At 49.0% G+C, this 20,830-nt stretch overlaps 1 protein-coding gene across 1 annotated transcript; it reads right to left on the bottom strand.

Annotated features, from left to right (window-relative positions):
- Window positions 1-1,489: 1,489 nt before the first annotated feature.
- TF (transferrin) lies at window positions 1,490-17,418 on the bottom strand. The gene is made up of 17 exons (XM_065844415.2): window positions 17,265-17,418; window positions 15,248-15,411; window positions 14,923-15,031; window positions 13,392-13,583; window positions 13,051-13,186; window positions 12,585-12,640; window positions 11,147-11,316; window positions 10,841-11,027; window positions 9,655-9,809; window positions 8,850-8,943; window positions 7,541-7,576; window positions 6,698-6,856; window positions 4,711-4,855; window positions 3,778-3,842; window positions 3,005-3,189; window positions 1,999-2,185; window positions 1,490-1,731 (listed from the first exon to the last, which is right to left on the bottom strand). The coding sequence occupies exons 1-17, from the start codon at window positions 17,305-17,307 to the stop codon at window positions 1,694-1,696; spliced, it is 2,121 nt and encodes a 706-aa protein (XP_065700487.1). The 5' UTR covers window positions 17,308-17,418; the 3' UTR covers window positions 1,490-1,693.
- Window positions 17,419-20,830: the final 3,412 nt, after the last annotated feature.

Here is a 20,830-nt window from a genome sequence, read left to right as displayed (position 1 = left end):
TAATCTTCTGTCTCCCTCTTGTCATGGAGAAGGAGCTAAAACTTGAAAAATATCCTCTTGTTTTTTAGGTGGTCAGAAAGCGTTTGTCTCATGTCAATTGGTTAATGATGGGTACATCTTTTATAACTTAATCACAGTGTACATTAATTTGGCAGCTTCGATATGTGTAAAAAATAATATTAATTGGCAATGGAATGCAGCAGGACAGATGGGGTTTGGAGAGTTATGATGATGTTCCAGAAGATGTCGACATGACTGTATTTGAATAAATGTAGATTGTTGTTCATGGAAAAATAAGACACCCCCTAAGACCTAATGCACCTTTTGGAACAAAACTTAATATAAGGCCTTGTCTTATTTTCAGGGAAACAGGGTAAATGTGGGATCAGCAGCCAGCGTTCAACCAGCCAAGCTGCACCCAGAGCTGATAGTTGGGTTTATTTCAATCCTGCAGAATCGGGGACAAATAATTTATTGCAGCCAGCACCCCCTGGGCCCGATTCCGCTGATATTTGTGGTTACAAGACACAGCTGATCCGTGAATAACAATTTCCTTTGCCGCCCACAATCACACTCTGTGCCCATGCATCTAGTGTCACATTTTTAAAATGTAGGGAGGTTTCCTAATTAGCGTGCTCATTACTCGCAAGGCAAGGGTGTATTTTAATATTATAATTACCTACGATTAGTTAAGGATTCGGGTCACGTCCAGTGGTTTCTATTCACACTTTCCACCTTACAACCACTGTATATTTTTTGTTTGGTTTGATATTTTTCCTTTTCCATCTGTTAGGGCACAGACCGCCTGAGCTTATGGAATTATTTGCTGTGCTGCTTCTGATGGAATTTGGTCAGAAACTGCTTGTGTAGAACCCGCTTATCCTAAGTAAGTTTGCTCAGCAGAATTTCTTCAAGCTGTGAACCTTTGGAATTTCTTTTCCATTGTGTAAAAAAGGCCTCAGAGTCTTCAAGCTGGAAGACCAGGGGAGCTGCGGCCAGTGAAGGGACAGGACGGGCCTGTTTGCAGCTGTGGGATTGGGGGTGGAATTGTCCAAGTCTTTTCCTGCTGAGGGTTCCTGTCCAGGAGGCACCGGCTCGAGCTGCTCTACGCTGCGCCTTGGGAATAAATTACTTATTTTAGAGGAATTTCTGGATTCCATGCCTGAATGTCTGCTGTGGGAAACCTGGGGAAAGGAACTTGCCCCACATCACCCTCCAGCTCTCCCTCCTCCTGTGTCCCAACCATACGGGGCAACCTTACCTGCTGGGGAGAAAACGGGATGAGCTGGGTGAAACAAAAGCACAGAGAGTACAAAACATCTGTTCATTAGGCTCCAGGGCGTATTTAATCCATTTCGCTTCAGCAAACATTGAAACCAACTTCTCTAATGGGCAGGAAAACCTTAAATGCAACCACCAAACCTGGCACCGTGCTCCAGTGAGAGACACCCAGGAATAAGGATCATTTGGAAAAACCTCAGGACACCCCTTTGGATTTAAGATTTTATTTCTTGCTGTGGTGGCAGCAGAGAAGGGTGAAGCCTCCAGCGGCCGCTTTGAGAGCGATGAGGAAGGGCAGAGAAAGCAGGGGAGGCAGAGGCCCCTCGGCGGGTGGGTGGTGGGTGCTGAGGGCACGAGAGGAGTCGTGGCTTGAAGTTTCCTTCCCTTCCAGCAAAGGGTCCTTCCCATCTCGCTACTTGTCCTCCAGGAAAGTGCACACCTGGAGGAGATCTGGAAAGGGAAAGGGAAGCGGAGAAGGTCAGATCCTGCTTTTCATCCCACCAGCACACAACCTGACGTGCCAACAACATCGGTGCATGTGAAATATATTCAGGGTGCCAGGGAAAAATGTGTATTGAGCACTGATTGCACTGCGCCCTGACAGTTATCCTCATTTTGGTTTAAAAAATTAAGCGGGCAGCTACAGAAGAAGCTGTCTGCGCCTGCAAGGCTGAGAACTGCAATTCATGGAGTTGGTCGCGGGGCTGTTGCCGTTACCTGATGGATTGCAGGTGTTGAGGCTGGCGACTGAAGCGTAGTATTGATCTCCCAGGAACTCCTTGTACGTGATTCCCTCGCGGAGTTTGACCAGACACTTGGTCAAGTCTTTAAACAGAAGGTCCTTGGTTTCAGACTCAAACATCTTGAACCTGTCTGTGTCGACTCCTTTCGTCCCAAACAATTTCTGAAACAAAGGCAAAGAGCGTGTAAAAAGTAGAAAGCTGGCAAGATTCAGCTTGCACAAGCCTAGATCTTGGTCCTAGCACTTCACCATCAGCCTGGAGAGCCCACAGCTGAGCTCCAGAAATTTAGGACTGAATCTTCTGACAGTGTGGTTAGAGGAGGAGGCTCTCAGTGGCGACATGGCCATTTAACGTCACTGCACGGAGAGCCCATCGGCAGATGCTGCCCACAGATCCTGTGCCTTAACCATGAGCTGGAAGCGAAAGAACGTGACTGCCCAAGGCAGCAAACCCTGACAGTGGAGCAAATATTAAAGTTTTCAGGCTGGTTTAACCTGGCCACATGTACAGCAGTAGCTGTGGGACTGTGTGTACGCTGGAGGGCATAGTAAAATATAGCTTTATCTTATTTTGTGATAAATTCTTGAAGTAAGTGCAAACAATTGATGTGGGGGTCACATAAATCTGCTTGTGACTGAGTGAGGGGAGTTCTGAGTATGGGGACCTGATCATTTATATTTATAAGACCCAGTGGACTCTTGCCTCTGACGTCAGAAGAAACAGCAGTAGTGCCAAGGTCTACTACACTAGAGTTCTCCAGAAAGTAAAGTTACTGTGCATTGGGCCCAATATTCAAACCATTTAAACAATTTTTCATTTTAGAGACCAAGTGCAAGGGCACGGCCAGAGGATCTCGTGTGACACCAGTACAGCGTGAACAACAGCAGCCAGTGCGATCCAGCTCGGTGAAACTCCGAGCATCATTACTCTCAACATAAAAGCAACCCCAAAACGTTCCTTCCGCTGCCAGCACTACCGACCTCCTGTCTCTCCAGCAGCTCGCGGACTTTCTTTGCTTTCTCGGGACGCGTGACCACAGCGTGGGTAGGAACCTTGGCCAGGTGACACTCCCTGTAAGCCATGACATTCGCCCGTTGCCCATTAGTGCACAGCAACTCAAACTGGTCCATCTTCAGACCTTTGGCCCAGTCTTCTTTATTTTTGCCTTCAAAGAGAATTGGTTTGGATGTTCTGAGTCCTCGTGGAGCAGAAGAACGTTGGCCTCCCCACACCCACGCGAGACATTTGTCCTGCCTGAGTGTGCCCTGGCGCTGGGACACTCGGCAGGTACGAACGAGACTGTGAGAAAACTCAGGAACAATCAATGGGACGAGTCAAACTGGGAGATTTAGTTACATCTCCTTCCCTGCATTTTTTTTTACAAATGAGTGGAAACCTCAGCTGCTGTTTTCAGAAATGTCAACTGCACTTCTGGTTTTTGGGCAAGAAGGGAGCCAGGGTGCTGCACACAGGTGTGGAGGCAGGTGGCTGGGGTTAAGAGACCACCTAAATAACTGTGCAGCTGGAATTAAACAGTAATTAGTGGGGAAGTGTCCCTGTAGAAATGCCTGGGAAGAGCCATCCTGGGCAGACAGCACCTGCTGATGTTTGAATTTTGCTTCTCCTGTAAAAGGGTTGAGATTGAGAGGACAAGGAGGTAAAGTCTGATATTGCCTTCTGCACTGGGAACAAAAATGATGCAGATAGGGAAAGGCAGCCCTGCCAAGTCCCGAGCAACAGAACAAACACGTACCGTCAACATTCTCCTCGACAATTGAATGTTTAATAAAGGCCACATCTCCCCGCTCGACCAGACACCTGGGAAATGCAAAAAAAGGCAAGTGATGTGGGTGCTTGAACCCTGGCCCTTTCCCACAGGTTGGATTCTGATCTATATCTTATTTTGTAAGAGTAATCTCCAAGGCCAGCCAGGTCTAGGAGCCCTGACATGAGTATTTTAAGGGTGTCTGAAACACAATCTTTTAACACATGCTGGAAAAAAAACACGTATCCTTCCCACATGATAAGTAGCCAATTCATTTCATTGTTTGGCCAGGCTCAGAATTTGTGTTACTTTCTGCAATACCTGCACATGTTCACAGCTTTGTAAAAACACCAACTTGCACCAAAATGACTGCAAACCCTGACGTGGGGTCTCTTTGCTGTTAGAGGTAAATGAAACAAGATTCATTCTCTTTTTAAATTCATGCAAATCAAATCAAATCTGAACTACTCGGACTTGAGCTGACTCTGAGTGGGTGAAGATGGCGCTGGGGCTGATCTCTGGTCTCTCCACTTTTTAAAGGACCGCTCATTTCAACTAAGGCAAGTGGCATTTTTAACAGGGGGTGTCTGGTGCCATCATGTAACACTCCTATTCGCATTAAAAGCCTCGCACTGCTGCCATTGTGGGATGTCTGGCCAAACCCTTGTGTCTCTACAATTTCGCCTGGAGACACCAGGATATTAATTTTACAGAACAAGAACATGTTTTGCAGGAAGTCACATAAAGAAAAAATGTGTTTAAGTTACAGGTGTATACAAATATATATATATATATATATATATATATACCTTCAGCAGTGGAGAAAAAGCAAATTAGCGTCAAGATGAGGTTGCACCCCCTACAGGATCTACCTGCTCTGTGATTAGCCCCAGAGTACTTGAGAGTGTTGCCACTACCTACCGGAGAGCTCCGGTATATCCGTAGTATTTCTCGTGGCTGCTGGCGACGCATTTCTCTGGCGGGAGCCCCCCGGAGCCCTGGCACAGCTGGCACAGGCGGGAGTTGGGAGGAGACCCGGGAGCGCAGCCCTCGCTGAAGAACTCATCTGAAGGCAGAAATAGGGGAAAAACAAACAAACAAACAAGCAAATCACTTCCCCGCACTGAAAAAATTGGGTTTCTTTAAGCAACGCGTTCTCACGCTGAATTCGTATTAGCGGTCGCGGGAAACGGGCCATGAGGAGGAGTGCGCTTCGGCAGACGGCAAATTGTGCGCACCCAGTTTTCATCAGGAAAATTGGTTCTTGCCGAGTTGCGCTAGGTACTATCTTGGCATGAAAAGAAGGATGTTTTTGTGCTGCAAACCATTCCCAGCTCACACAGCGCCAACCCAAGCATTTGGCAGCAATGCCGGAGCTCTGTGGGATGGGGGAAAATACAGGCAGGAGGATGGAGAGGCTGACTGTAAAATTTGCTAATGTGTATCTTCTCTTGCAGCTAGAGATTTCCTTTTAATAATTATATGCTTAATTTGCCACGCTTGATAATATTTCCAGATTATTTCTGTTGGACCCTAATACCGATAGAAAACCAACTTTCTGAACAATCTCTGAGTTGCAGAATCAATGTAGACTTTTACCTCCTTATTCTCAGGCAGTCAGATCAGTCTCGTTAAGTTTATTGAGCAAAGATCAGCCTCTGTCTTCCCTTCCCTTCCCTTCCCTTCCCTTCCCTTCCCTTCCCTTCCCTTCCCTTCCCTTCCCTTCCCTTCCCTTCCCTTCCCTTCCCTTCCCTTCCCTTCCCTTCCCTTCCCTTCCCTTCCCTTCCCTTCCCTTCCCTTCCCTTCCCTTCCCTTCCCTTCCCTTCCCTTCCCTTTGTGATTCACAAATCCACCTTTTACCCACACTCCACACCCTGCACAAGCACCAGGGCCCCTATGCCTGCAGCAGCCTGCATTCCCCTTTTTGGCAACACCTTTTGAGCTGCTGCAAATCACAGAATCAGAATCCCAGAGTGTCAGGGACTGGAAGGGACCTGGAAAGCTCATCCAGTGCAATCCCCCCATGGAGCAGGAACACCCAGCTGAGGTTCCACAGGAAGGTGTCCAGGCGGGTTTGAATGTCTGCAGAGAAGAAGACTCCACAACCTCCCTGGGCATCCTGGGCCGGGCTCTGCCACCCTCACCCCAAACAAGTTTCTTCTCAAATTTAAGTGGAACCTCCTGTGTTCCAGTTTGCACCCATTGCCCCTTGTCCTGTCACTGGTTGTCACCCAGAAGAGCCTGGCTCCATCCTCCTGACACTGCCCCTTTCCATATTGATCCCCACGAATGAGTCCCCCCTCAGTCTCCTCTTCTCCAGCTCCAGAGCCCCAGCTCCCTCAGCCTTTCCTCACACGGGAGATGCTCCACTCCCTCCAGCATCTTGGTGGCTGCGCTGGACTCTCTCCAGCAGTTCCCTGTCCTTCTGGAACTGAGGGGCCACAACTGGACACAATATTCCAGGTGTGGTCTCCCCAGGGCAGAGCAGAGGGGCAGGAGAACCTCTCTGACCTACTGACCACCCCCTTCTAACCCACCCCAGGTACCATTGGCCTTCCTGGCCACAAGGGCCCAGTGCTGGCTCATGCTCACCCTGCTCTCCCCAGGACCCCCAGCTCCCTTTCCCCTACACTGCCCTCCAACAGCTCGTTCCCCAACTTATACTGGAACCTGGGGTTAAAGGGAGAGATGTGAAAAGAAACCAAAGTCCCCCAAAGCAGCTGATGCACCCTGCCTTACTCCGAAACGCTCACCAACAACCCAAAACTTTGTTCAGTGAAACCTTAAACAACAGAGTCTTCTCCATTTCCCACCTCCTGCTGGGAGGCAGATGAAACTTTGAATAACAGAGGAAGAGTGAGAAGATATTTTTGCAAGCTCGGGGAAATGGGTGCACGACTGGACTCACCGAAATTGCAGTTCCCCGTCTTGTTGTGAATCAAGCCCATGGGGATGTTCCAGCCGGCCGTCCTCCCGACAGCCGTGTGGCACGACTTCTTGCCTTGCAGATTGTTCCACGTGATGCCGCCGTCAGATTTCTTCACAACAGCCACGGCAAAGTAGGAAGCTTTCAGAAGGTAAAATAATATGGGAGAATTAAGGACTGACCCAAGGATCTCACTGGGAGAGGGCACCTATGAACAGCGCAGCAGAAATACTTCACACTTATAAATTCTTTGCCACGCAGCGACAACAGAAGAACTTGCAGATGTGATGCATCTATTCCCACCGCACTCCTGGGAAATTATTATACCTGATATTTCTCCCCAAAACTCTGACACTTGGGTATGCAAGAAGCATCACACGTGATGATTTATCTAGCCAAGGGCAAAAACCTTTCCTCCTCTCCTGCTTCACATCTCTATAAAGAACAATTTCCTAGTGCTACAGCCCAGACCTCTTTCCCTGTTCGCAGCCCCAGCACCGTTATGGTGTGACCGCAACAACTAAACACAAATCTCTGCCACTACCGTATGCTTTGCCTTGATATCTGCTTGCAGACCCAAACTTCCCATCTAACTACTAAATTTCTCTCCCAAATTTTTAATATCTACATCGGGCACGGAGGCTTTTTGTGTGGAGATGAGCCATTTATTCTCCATTCATGAATGCATGTATATTTTATATCTATAATTTCTATTTCTATTTTTATTTCTATTTATTTCTATTTCTATTTTATTTCTATTATATATATTTATATCTATTTATATCCACCATGACTGTTTTCTGTCCCCCTGTTGGTAGTAATTACCTGGTTCTCCTGCTGCTTTGCTGCATTCGCGCTCATCTGAGGGAGGGAAAAAGAAGAAGATATTAGGTAAAAGATACGGCAAAACCAAAAAAGGATCCAGCTGACTAATTTCTGGAGAAAATTCTATAAGTGAGTATTTCAGGTAACACCTTGTGCATCAGAGGAACAAAGCTCAGCCTCCATCTGCTCCTCTGAGCTTAAACAACCAGTTTTACTGAGGCTGGTGCTAAAGGACATGGACATCAGGATTAAAATGAAGAAGAAAAGCTGGAGGTCACTGTTTTCCTGACTGTCAATGCCCCCTGTCCCAGGGCTGTCCCACTGCCGTGGCAAGGTGAGGCGTGTGAGCAGAGGTGTCTCCGAGCGCCACGTGTTTTCTGTGGGATGCAGCACTGAGGCTGCTTTCTGTATTTCAGAATAATTCACAGAATCCCAGAATGTCAGGGGTTGGAAGGGACCTGGAAAGCTCATCCAGTGCAATCCCCCCATGGAGCAGGAACACCCAGCTGAGGTTCCACAGGAAGGTGTCCAGGCGGGTTTGAATGTCTGCAGAGAAGGAGACTCCACAACCTCCCTGGGCAGCCTGGGCCAGGCTCTGACACCCTCACCCCAAACAAGTTTCTTCTCAAATTTAAGTGGAACCTCCTGTGTTCCAGTTTGCACCCATTGCCCCTTGTCCTGTCACTGGTTGTCACCCAGAAGAGCCTGGCTCCATCCTCCTGACACTGCCCCTTTCCATATTGATCCCCAGGAATGAGTCCCCCCTCAGTCTCCTCTTCTCCAGCTCCAGAGCCCCAGCTCCCTCAGCCTTTCCTCACACGGGAGATGCTCCACTCCCTTCAGCATCTTGGTGGCTGCGCTGGACTCTCTCCAGCAGTTCCCTGTCCTTCTGGAACTGAGGGGCCACAACTGGACACAATATTCCAGGTGTGGTCTCCCCAGGGCAGAGCAGAGGGGCAGGAGAACCTCTCTGACCTACTGACCACCCCCTTCTAACCCACCCCAGGTACCATTGGCCTTCCTGGCCACAAGGGCCCAGTGCTGGCTCATGCTCACCCTGCTGTCCCCAGGACCCCCAGGTCCCTTTCCCCTACACTGCTCTCTAATAGGTCATTCCCCAGCTTACACTGGAACCTGGGGCTGTTCCTGCCCACATTCAAGACTCTACACTTGCCCTTGTTCTATTTCATTAAATTGTTCCCCGCCCAGCTCTCCATCCTGTCCAGGTCTCTGGATGGCAGCACAGCTTCCAGTGTCAGCCATTCATCCCGTGTTTTGAATCTGGAGGTACATCCCAGGCGGTGCTTACCATCATAGCTTTCTCCAATCACTGGCACCAAGCCACACACTCCGGCCGTGTAGACAAAACCTCCATCCAAGCTGATCGCATCTGCTTCACCTTTCTGCAATGAAAAGGGTGCCGCAATGATGCTGTATGTCCCAGAGCAGAGATGAAACAATGTTGTATGTCCCCAGAGCAGCATTTTTCAGAAATCAGGTTGTAAATGAAGCAGTTGATTAAGGGAGAAGGGCTTGGGGCCAAGGGGACATTGGAAGCCACCCCTTAGCGTATGGACAGGCAATGTCTCACTGATGCAAAGGGAGTTTTCAAATTGTCCCTCCCCAGACACTCGCGGGCTCTGGCATGTGTCTCTCCTCGCCTGTTTCCCTGTCAAACGAATTTCCTTATCTCACCTGTCCTTCCAAGTTTGCATTTTGTGTTGTCTTTGTGGTACCGACCCAGCCCTCCAAGCTGCCACCAGCATCCTCGCCTGCGCTGTGGAACCACTCACTCCTCTTCTAAACAGGCAATCATTTTACTCTGCCCTTTGCAAAACCTGTATCTCACCTTCCTTTTACAATTAAAAAGTTACTTCGCTCCAGAAAAGTGCTTTTTATTTAAGAAACCTCAATAAATGTTTCTTTGAAAAATGTTAATTGATGAAAAACTAGTTGAGCCTTTTCCCTGTGATGATGTTGGTTTCTGCCCACTGGTCTTTCTCACAAAACTCCCAATATTTTATTTCAAAATCTTCCCCATCTATTCCCAGGCTGAGAGAAGATATGCCGAAAGGTTCACAGGGAGAAGAAAAGGAGGAAAACACCAGCCATACCATGATCTTCACGATGCAGCTCTTGGTGTCGTCCGCCACGGTGCACTCCACCTCCCCGTTGCTCACCACGCTCCAGAGGTCACACTTGCTCTTCTCGTTCTTGCCCACCGCGCACCACCGCATCTTTTTTTCCCGGTTGTTGGAGCTCAGCTGGTCTGGAAAACCAGAGGAAAAATAAGCCCAGAGAACAATAACGCCACCAAAAAACTGAGTCATGAAACCATCTGTACACACAAACCCACTGCTGCCCCAAGTAAGATGCTCATGTTTAATAAGCTGGCGTGAATAGAATAGATGATTCTTAAGCTGAAGGGTGCTCAAAAAACCCAACTTGCAGGTCAGAAAGGAGACTTTCTGCATGAGACAAGCTGTTCACTCAGATTTGTGTTGGCTAAAATATCGCAACCACTAAAACCACCATGTGTTAGTAGTACTTGGTATTGCTGCCTATAATATATTTGGTGTTTCTCCAGACCTCACAGCCCAGACAAACCATGAGACTAAGACCAGACTGAGCTGGAAAAATACAACCTAGTTACGTTTCTGTGAAGTGATGTTTAAATAATCTGGTTTTGTGCTACATGAGTCCACGTGCTCCTTTCTATAAATGCCATAGCAGCCGAGACTACCACAGAGATCTCTGAGCAATTATACATTTGAAGTGGATTTTGGAGGTTATTTGTGGAACGTTTGACTCTCAGAAAGCCAGCTGGGCATCGGTAAATGCTTGATGGTTCCAGATGGAAATAAAGGACACTGTTTCCCTCAGGTGGCCAATCCTGGACCTGGTGTCCTGGTGTGTTCCTTCCTCTTAAGTCCCACAAATGGCTTTTCTAATCATCAGTTTTGACCATGCCCAGTCCCTACCACCAGCTGAATAACCGTGGCCAATTTTTGTGGTTGTAATCGTGGTGAAGGGACGAGGGGTGGAATGCGTGTAAATTTTCCACCTTTGTTGGTGACGATGTTATTTTGACTTCGGAATCAACTAATTCATTTTGTTGATGTAAGTGAAGGCTGTGAAGACTGTGTGATTCTTAAAGATAATGCCTTTTACAGGAAATATTTTGCAGAGAATAATGTGTGTGTTTGAAAACTTGCTGTTCTTTCCCTAGATGTATTTGCTGATCCATCTCTTCGGTGCAGCTCACACTGACGCAACACCACTATTTTGTGTCCTGCCTACCTTTCTGAAGGCTCTGGATGGCACTGTGGTACTCAAAGCCCAGGTAGAGCTGGGAATCCATCAGTGACGGGATACGCTTCAGCCCGATGGCAGAGTCTTTGAAAAGCATGTCTTTGAGGGCTGGTTCCTTCTTGCCAGGTGGCCCAAAGAGATGGAAGCTGCTGCTTGTGCCCACGCCAAATCTTTCCTGTCATGGGGGAGAAATAATCAGGAAATGGTTATATTGAAGCTCTTGGAAAGCTGGAGAGAAGAGGGAAAGACAGAGGACAGAAGAGAGGATGCTAGGGGAAGGAGAGATGACGATACCTGTGCCTTTGAGAGGAAGGCCCAGATGTCATCAACCTTGCTATCGTCCCGAGCCACCACAGCGTGAGCAGGCACCCTGGCCCAGTGACAGGATTTGTAGTTGTCCACGGGCTGACGGGTGCCATCCAGACACAGCAGCTCGTACTCATCCTTCTCCTCTGGGGCATTTTCTGCAGGAAGGGAGGAACTGTGAGTTACATCAATATTAAAACGGACAAAAAAAGAGAGAGTCTGGGTTAGTTTTGTAATTAATTTGTTTATGCAGAAGTTCAGGGGATAATTCTTTGCAGGAGACAGGTTGCACACACCCGCTTTGCACTGGCAATGGGGTTGTTGTGGTCATATGAAGGCAATGCAGAAAAGATGTGCTGGTGAAAGAGAAATTACCGCTGCCTCTGTCATAACGAACCCGACAGTAAGAAGATTTATGTGGCAGTAGTGCCGAGACATCCAGGCATGTACAAATAGATTTACAATCACCATGAAAATGGGTTGAACAGGTCAGGAGCTGCACATGGTCCATGAAGGCCAGTAGGCAGCCAGTGTCACGGCTAAAAACAGAGCCCAGGCCAGAGATCACAGGACAATTCAGGTGGGAAGGGACCTTTGAAGATCTCTGGTCCAAGTCCCTGAGGTCAGGTTGTTCCTGGTGAATCTTGAAAACCTCCAAGGATGGAGGGTGCACAGCTACCCTGGATGACCTGTTCCACTCTCTGACTGTCCTCAGAGGGAAAAAATATTTGGTCCAGACCTCTCTTGCTTCAGCTTATGTTTACTGTTTCTCATCTTTCCACTGTCCACCTCCATAAAGATCTTGGCTGCATGTTCTTGCTAAGCTCCTTGTAAGCACAGGCAGGCTGCCCTGAGGTGCCCCCAAAACCACCTCTTCCCCAGGCTGACCAAGGCTACCCTGCTGAGCATCTCCTCACAGGACAAGTGTCCCTGCTCCATGGCCATCTTGGTGGCCCTTCACTGAGCTCCCTGCATGTCCTGGGTGTGCCAGGGCATCTTCCATCCCTGAGAGATGCAAAGCTGGGGAACTCCTGGGCTGAATTCCCTCCAGAAACCCTCCCAGAGGGACGGGTGAGCATAATTACCCACACAATTTCTCTCTCTGCCTTTGCTGCGGTAATGTTACAACTGGTTCTGAGATATAGCATCAACAGTAACTTAAATCAAGCAGGTTTTCCTTCTTCAAAGAAGAACGCACAAATAAAAACTTTAAAAAAGTGGGCCCCACCACAATCCTATTTTTCAGTAACAGGGATGAGTCAGTCCACAGTGTGCAAAACATGTTTATGGAGATGAAAGGAGAAGAGGTTTGGGGCAAACCTGGAGGAGATGGAAAGTCTGCATGGTGTAGACTAATTGCAGGATGGAGTGGCAGTGAGAGGTCGGACTGGAAAGGAGAGAACCAAAGGAGATCTCACGGGCCTACCTTGAACAGTTGTGTGCTTCACAAAAGCGATGTCTCCTTTTCCGTCTTTCAGACAGCTGCAGGTGGGAGGAACAGAGGAGATGTTAAAAAACAAAACCAAAAACCAGACATATCTCCTGCTTCAGCACAAACTGCAAGCATGGAGCAATAGTCTTCCCAAATAAAAGCTACGCTGGCAGGGAAGGAAATGTCATGGCAGAGAAGTGATGCTCAAGAATCCCAGCTGGACTTAGCGCAACGCTGATGCTGTGTAGTCTTCACTCTATGCAAAACTGTACAGCCCAGCTGCCTCTCTCATCTCCCATTAGCTGCCTGCCTATTGTTACTAAATGGATCTTTAATTACCAGCACACCCAGTTGTTCTATCAATCCAGTCTCCTCAGGACCCCTTGGTTATAACACAGCCCTCTCTGGTGTGACGACCACTCGTGTATGTTCCTTTCCCAAAGGAAATATTTTCACTCACTGAAAAGCTCCAGAATATCCAGAATAAGGTCCTGTGCGGGAGCATTTGGTTTTGGCGTCCCCCTTGCACTGGCGGCACAGTTTTTGTTCACTGGTGGCACCAGGCACACAGCTGGCAGAGAAAAAATTGGCCACGGCTATGGATGAGAAAGAAGCAATAGTTGGTCTAAAATTCACTTTTACAAGGACTTGGAAGGGAGGGGATGCCCAAAAAACGTCAGCGACACAACTGCTCTGCGAGGCACCTCTGGACCTCTACAGAAGGTCGGCCAACGTGGTTTTCACCGTACCACCAACCCCGTCTGAACATCAGCCCATCGATCTCCCCACTTCCCACCCCACCTTGCTCGATGGAGCCCGAGTCTTTGCCGTCCCACTGGATGTCTCCCCGGCGGATGAGGGTCCCGATCGGGACGTTCCAGCCCGCAGACCTGCCCAGGCCCGTGTGGCAGGAGGTCTTGCCCTGCAGGTTATCAATTGTGAAGTCTGTTCCTTTCTTCACAACGGCCACGGCGTAGTAGCTGGTTGTGGAGCCTACAAAGCGGGAAAAAGCAGGGAAGCAACAGAAAAGCAGGAACATTTCAAATCCAGGCAAACCCCTCCTTTCAGAGAATAAAGCACCGCACCTCCAAATAATTAGTAACTTTGCTCAAACACCCATGTTTTTCCCGTTTTCTTAGGGAAGAGCTACACTGCCAATATCAAACCAACGCTGTGCATTACAGCTTGTAATGGTAAGTGAACTGAAAATACTGTCACACACAAAGCGTTTTGCCACTGGACAGATGTCAGACATGCCCATAGTTTTGTAAGGATGCTTCAAAGAGTTTTTTGGCAAATCTTCCTTGGCAAGGCTTTTCTCAAATGCCGTTGCCTACTGAAGCACACATGTAAGCCTTGCAAGAAAAATTCCACACTAAGTCTTTAAAACTATACTTAGTTGCTACAAATGAATAAGGTGACTTAGTTTCATGGGTGGTAGAGGCCACAGCCCTCCGTTTAATATCTGTGTTTTCTTAGCTACTGTGTTGGGAATGGCTCTGCCGTGTTGCTTTGATCCTGAATGTTGTGTACAAAGAGGATGAACTCCAGGGCAGAGGCAAGAAGAGATCTGAAGCTTTGAACGTGATGGGATTACATGAGGCAAGAAAGACAAAAATGGAGAAATATCATCCGTTCAGCTCCCAAGAGGAAGATGGAAGAGAGGAAGGACCATACAGAAAGTGACCAGGGATGGAGCAACAGAGCAAACCCTTCTCAGCAGGGATTGCTGAGGAGCACTTTTTATGCTTTTCTTCTTTTTTCAGTGCATTGCCTGCATCTAATGCCTCAGTAATCTCAACCAGGTGTTCCTCCACAACCACTAATGGCAACGCTGTTTTGCTGTTACCTGCATAACAAAAAAATATTTTTGTTCTGTTTTGTTTTGATGATTGCACAGGAAGATACACAGGTTATCTGTGCCATCTAGTTCAGTGTTTTACCGACATAGTCCAAGGTCACTGAAAGCAGCAGATCTCTGGGACCAGCACTATTTTTATGCCACACTTTGGGATGACCATGATTTCTGCTCCCAGCGCTCTCCTCCCTTGGCCACCACATCATCATGGGATCAATGACTTTCATTGCAGCTAATGTCAGAGTTGGGACACTGGCTCTTCCCCCTTCCATTGCAGCGACTCTATGGCCATGGGTGATGATTCACATTCTGGTGTAACTTCCCCCCACCCCTTTCCCTCTGGGGTCTGGAAACCAGGAGCAACATCTCGGACACCCAACAGAAACCATGTGGTAGCCCTGCTTGAAAAGGCTGGCCTGTGCACTACCAGTTTGTTACCACCCCTTGGATTAAAAATATTGCATGAAGATGTACCTCCGCTTTGTTCGTAGACCTCAGCAGCAATGGGCTTCAGCTTGTAGGGGGCAAGGCCGGCCTCAAAAACTTGACCACCGTCCAAGCTAATACCATCAGCTTCATTATTCTAAACAACAAAAAGATTTCGGTCAATAAACAAAGAGCAAGGACGCATGAGGGAAAACGTTTCTCTGGAATCTCTCTTGGATCCTTGTGGATGAGTCCTTCTCCACAGGGGGATCACAGGTACCAACCAGTGACTCAAAGGAAACCCCAACCTTCCCCAAGCTGCTGAAACATCCCCAGTGCCCAGCACAGATATTAATATCTGCTGCCCGCTCACCGAAATGGCTTTTATGCAGTCGAGGTACGTTGATTTCTGCACGCAACTCAACGCAACGCTCTCTTGTTGCATGAGCTCCCGTAGATTATTGCATTTGTTCTCTTCTGCTGAGGATATTGTGCACCATCTGACGCTGGCCTTCTGGGGAGCAGCGAGACACAGAGCTGTAGAAAGAACCAGAAATAGATAGTGTCAGAGAGAGAAAGGCACCATGTGGAGAGAAAAAGCATCTCTGTGAATACAGGGTCTCTGGTTCCCTGCAGTCCTGGCTCCGAGGGATGGGTCTCCCTGACACATGTAAGTCATGCAGAAAGGCTGTTTCTTTCTTGTCTGACATGTGGGCTTTCAGAAATCATAGAATCATAGAATAGTTTGGGTTGGAAAGGGCTTTCAAAGGTCATCTAGTCCAACATTTGGGAGGATCATTCCTGTCCCTGGGTAATGGATGTCACGGCACCGCGATTCAAGCAGCCTGAGCTCACAGCAACATCCGCAGGAGCAGGAGAACAAACCCAGACATTTCAGTAGAAATTGAACTCAAGACTTTGCAGAAATGGAGAGAAAAGGCAGTCTGCTGAAGCGGTGTCTTTGCAAATAACCACCAAGGGAGAGCAGCTCTGACCTGGCCAGAGTATATCCAGTACATTGCCACACATGACCTTGGCAGCTGGATGATCTGATACATTTAACTGTCTCTTTATATCTCATCTCCTCCACTACCCCCAGTAACAGAGATGCCATAGCACCTCCACAGCCCTCTCTCCTAAGAGTCCCCCAGCCAGAAAATGCAGCTGACTGGCTGCTCTGGAGGACTGGAACAAAGCACAGACCTCAGGTGGACACAGACTAACATCTTCTTCTGCAATCTAAGCACCAGAAACTTTGGAAACTTGCAGTTAAAGTTCCGCCTGTGCTGCACAATTCACCTTAACCCTTCCCCTTCCAGACAGGACTGTACGCACAGCTCGCTCCCTCCAGACCCTCGGTGGCACATCTCATCCAGACATCTCCAGATTAACTTGTGCTGTTTCCACTTTCTCTTTCACCTCTGAAATATTCTCTCATACTTGATTTTTGAGCCGCAACCCTGCCAACCTCTTGACTCCTTCCGTGCAGAGGAGGAGAAGGGACTCTTCGCCGTTAACAAGACATCCTTGTGTGCTAGCGCCCAGCAAAGGTGCTCGAGGACTTCCAGATGCCGGTGGCACGGGAAGGACTTCCCACCCAGGACATTAATCACCACCACGCTTTGTGGGGGATCAGAAGAGACCCGCTGCCTCCTCCAAGAACGGGAACCCCCTTTCCTCTCTTGGGTGGGTACAGACAGCAGCAATCTCTCTACCTGCACATTACCTGCCAAAACCATCAGCAGAGAGAGAGGAGAGAAATAACCCCTTCAAGCAGACACAGCTCTGGAACAGCACTATTCAGGCATAAAATACACAGGAGACCGAGCAAAGTGCAGCCGCAGCAGCAGGACGGAGCAATGGAGGAGGGGAGAGGGGAGCATGCAGAGTCTTTCATTATTTAAGCTCTATTTTATTGTCATTGCCTTCAGGTCCAACCCAACACATGCAGGCTTGGCAGCAAGGTCTTGTTCTAGTTTCTCCCCCCTGGCTGAGCCCCAGCTCCTGTCCAGGAATTTGCGGGAGGGTGATTTTTGCCTTCGCCCAATGGCAGCAGGAGCAGGGACCCTCTCCTGTAGTCGGTACTGAGCATCCCGCCTCCTCTTCACCAGCCGGGTGCTCAGCAGCTCGGGAACTGAAAACCTCCCTCCAGCCTCCACGGGCTGGCCCGAGTGAAAAAATGCTGTTATTCATGCTCCAAACACCATCCTCGGTGACAGAAATCCACAGTAAGCATCTGGCAGGAGCTCCTTGGCTTTTGCATCCTTAACAGCTGCCTGGGTCTGGCACAGGGTGCAGCTCTAAACCAGCCTGGTCTAGGGGGAAAGCCTGGGGTCCTGGGTGGTTTGGACTCTCCTTTTCCCCCCAAACTGCTTTCAGCAGACACTTACCCACTATCCCGAAGGACAGCACGGTGGAGAGTATGAGTTTCATGCTTGAGCGGGGAGGTGGGTGCCGAGGAGGGGGTGCAGCAGCCTTGGTCACAGACTGTCCCCTCCAGGTCTGTGATGCCTCTGGAACCGCTTTCTCTCCCTTTTATAGAGGAACAAGCCCTGGCTGTGTTTGCAGAAGCAATGACCTAACACTGTTTGTCCTTCCTCGTTTCTCAATAGTTCCTAAATCACCCCCCCTGCCTGGATCAGCCCATTTTTAGGAGCCTTTCACTTTGGCACTGAACTCCTCCGTGGGCAGGAGTCAGAGCAGGGCAAGGTGCTTTTCATTTTACAGGGTACTTCAGACGGAAAATTCCCAAGTTGTGACATCTGAATTCCCCTGCGGGCTGAAACACCACAGGAGAGGCTATTTTCTTTGTGCTATCCACCTCCTGCCTTGTCTCAGCCTAATCTCAGAAAGTCCCCGCTGGGTCCAGCCCTGAATTTCGCATGTTTGCCAGCAAATACCACTGTTGTGCCCGTCACCCTGTGGTTTGCAGCACCCTGCGTGCCTGCCCGCTCCCTCGTGCTCTCTTGGCAACGGCAATGGGGTTGAAAGGCAGAAAATGTTCCTTGCACTTGATCTGGCAAGCTCCTTGCATGGGCAAAGAAAGTTGATGGCAGCCAGCAGGCAGCTCAATAAGTGCCCTGCAGCCCAAAGGAAACACCACGCTGCACCTTTGCTGAGTTCTTGGGATGAACCTGGGAAGGGAAGCTTAGATCAGCTGTCACCTTCCTCCCCCTTCCTCTGCAAAACTTCTCCATCCCATTGCATCGCTCCTGGTTTATCTCCCTGCAGCCAGGACCGGTGCTGCAGCCAGCTCTGGGTCCTCAGCACAGGACACACACGGACCTGCTGGAGAGGGGCCAGAGGAGCCACGGAAATGATCTGAGGCTGGAACAGCTCTGATGGGAGGACAGGCTGAGAGAGCTGGGGTGTTCAGCTGGAGAAGAGAAGCTCTGGGGACACCTTATTGTGGCTTTTCTCTACTTAAAATGGGACTCGTAAAAAGCTGGGGAGGGACATTTTACCAGGGTCTGTAGTGACAGGACAAGGGTTGATGGCTTGAAACTAAAGGAGGGAGATTTGGGCTGGACATGAGGAAGGAATTGTTGGCCCTGAGGGTGGTGAGAGCCTGGCCCAGGTTGGGCAGAGAGGTGGTGGATGAACCATCCCTGGAGACATCCCAGGCCAGGCTGGACGGGGCTCTGAGCAACCTGAGCTGGTGAAGATGTCCCTGCTCATGGCAGGGGTGGCACTGGGGGAACTGGGAAGGTCCGTTTAACCCAGACCATTCTATGATTTGTCATCTTCTGGATCCCCTGCACAGGTCCTTCCTCCCTCGTATCCTCCAGCCTCCACACAGCAGGGCCACGGCCTTGCTCACAGGGGGCTCCTGGCTGAGGTTGGCTCTTCTCCCTCCCCCAGGTCGCAGTGAGCTGCAGGTGGGTAGTGGTGGCCATAGTGGCTTCAGTGCAGGTGGGAGCCCAGTGCCAGGTCAAGGATATGGCTCTGGGCCCCAGGGAAGGGGCTGCTGGAGACCTGCAGGCAATGACCACCTCCATGGTGGCACCGTGAGCTTGTCCTGGCTGCTGAAGGTCCCAACAGGCATTCATGGCCATGCTGCTGATTCCAGCATTACTTTAGCCATTCTTTCAGCATGGCTGGTTCCTATTTCTCGTCCTTTCATTCCCTGCTTTCCCAGAGGAGCAGCACTTCTTGTGTCCAGAGCACCTCTGACTTGCTCCCACCTTCCTTGCCTTTTATAATAATGACCCTAATAAAAGATCTCCTGTCTGTATTTACTCCAGGAAGCTGTGGCACTCCAAGGTCTTCCTCCGTTGGGACACATAGATGCCACTGAAATCCATCCCCAGCTCCCCATGGGTCACACCAGGCCTTACCTCACTCAGGGTAGTCTCAGCAATGTCCCCATCCATGGGAAGAAGAAGCACAAGGGCTTGCAGGAAACTGTCCCACATGGTTCTTCCATAGTTTTTTGTTGATTTGTTCCAAAATGCCTCTTCTAGTGGATATCTTGAGAAAGCACCTAGAAATCGCAGTACCACTGAAAAATCAGAGACATTTGAGAACATAAGTAATGGTGAAAATATTTGGACATCTTGACTCCACAAACTAAGTAGCTATAACACTATCCAGAGCAGATAAAGGTATTGTTGCTACATGACAGATGAAGGGGAAAGATGCAGAATAAAGTTTGGAAAACATGCAGGATCGGTTGAAGCCACAGAGGAGCAGTTGCTGGAAGAGCCCATATGATAGTATATAGATAGTATATAGAGAGGTGCCTTCTGCACATGGTTCCCAGCCTTTTTGTTTGGGTTTTTTTTGCACAGACCACCCACTGCTTGTCTCTCCCCTCTCAAATTGCACCTGCATCCCCAGTGCACTCTTTATCTGCCAAGGGGATGGCTGTGATGCGACGCGTGGTTTTCACCCCACAACTCTTTCCCTTGCCCTCCCAGGTGGCACCAGGGCAAGTCCAGGGGTGAAGGAAAAGGCTTAGATTGCAGTAACTTTTACTGGTTACCTCTTGTCCTCCAGCCTTTATGAGTAACCTCCTGGATTTCCAGATGTCCATCCACTAGTCATCTGGAAAGTCATACCCACATACAGAGCAGCTCCTGTAACTCTTTTTGATGCTATCACATTCTACCGTTCTCCATGCTGGATTTCCATTCACGTCCTGGTGTGCACCCATCTTGTGGTTGCTCCTTCAGCAGCTTTGCCTCCTGTGGCCAAGATCTGCTGCTCCGGCCTGATGCAGAGCAGCTCTGTGGAGGAGAAACTCTTCCAACACATGACTTGCCTTGGAGGTACTCAATGGCAGAAGCAGGTGATGTGTCCTCTAGGCCACCTGGGTTTCAAGGCTCAGACCTTCATCTCCAAAGGACCCAACAGACCTCCAAGATGCTCCTTTCTGAGGAGTACATCCCACCAAGGGAAGCTTTGGATGGAAAAGACAAAGTATTCTGGGTGGCCTCCAGCTGCAAAGTGCCTTCCTTTTGGAGTCCAGGAGGGACAAACTTGGTGCAACAAACTTCTTCCCTTGAACATCCGCCAGACAACTACTCTTCCGAACTTTGTGTTAGAAAATGCATACCTATTCACACTGTGGGTCCTCCCTCTCACTACATACACACACATGCTTCTTCAAGCTCCAGTTAGATCCATAGCTCAGTGCCTTGGTGCACAGTTTTGTGCGAAAAGAGAGCTCCTCCCATGCCCAAATGCATGTATCTGGCTGACTAAGCTGAGACTGAACAGCGAGAGCCAATTCTTACTAACGATGGCAATTCCAGAGGTCAATGCTCTTGCTCATGTGAGCAGGAGCAACTTTACCAGAAAGGACAGAGTTAAGCCAGTGCCTCTTGGACTTTATCCTTGTTATCCAGAAAGCATAAAGCCTTCTACAGTGCGCATCATCAGGACATGAGCTGAATTATCATTACACATCACAAGTTCGTTGTATTGCAACACTACGGATCCCGGCTGTTCTGTT

Source organism: Patagioenas fasciata, chromosome 9 (genome assembly GCF_037038585.1).
Source record: "Patagioenas fasciata isolate bPatFas1 chromosome 9, bPatFas1.hap1, whole genome shotgun sequence".
Taxonomy (NCBI): Eukaryota; Metazoa; Chordata; class Aves; order Columbiformes; family Columbidae; genus Patagioenas; species Patagioenas fasciata.
Note: the sequence above shows the minus strand (reverse complement) of the source record. Positions and strands in the feature narration are given on the sequence as shown.

Bases quoted from the DNA above. Each gene is read 5' to 3' on its own strand.
- TF (XM_065844415.2), bottom strand. From the start codon at position 17,307: ATGAAACTCATACTCTCCACCGTGCTGTCCTTCGGGATAGTGG. The intron at 3,190-3,777 runs GTACGTGTTTGT...TTCTCTTTGAAG, and splicing joins TGTCGAGGAGAATGTTGACG to GCAAAAATAAAGAAGACTGG. The intron at 1,732-1,998 runs GTAACGGCAACA...TTCCCTTTCCAG, and splicing joins CAACACCTGCAATCCATCAG to ATCTCCTCCAGGTGTGCACT.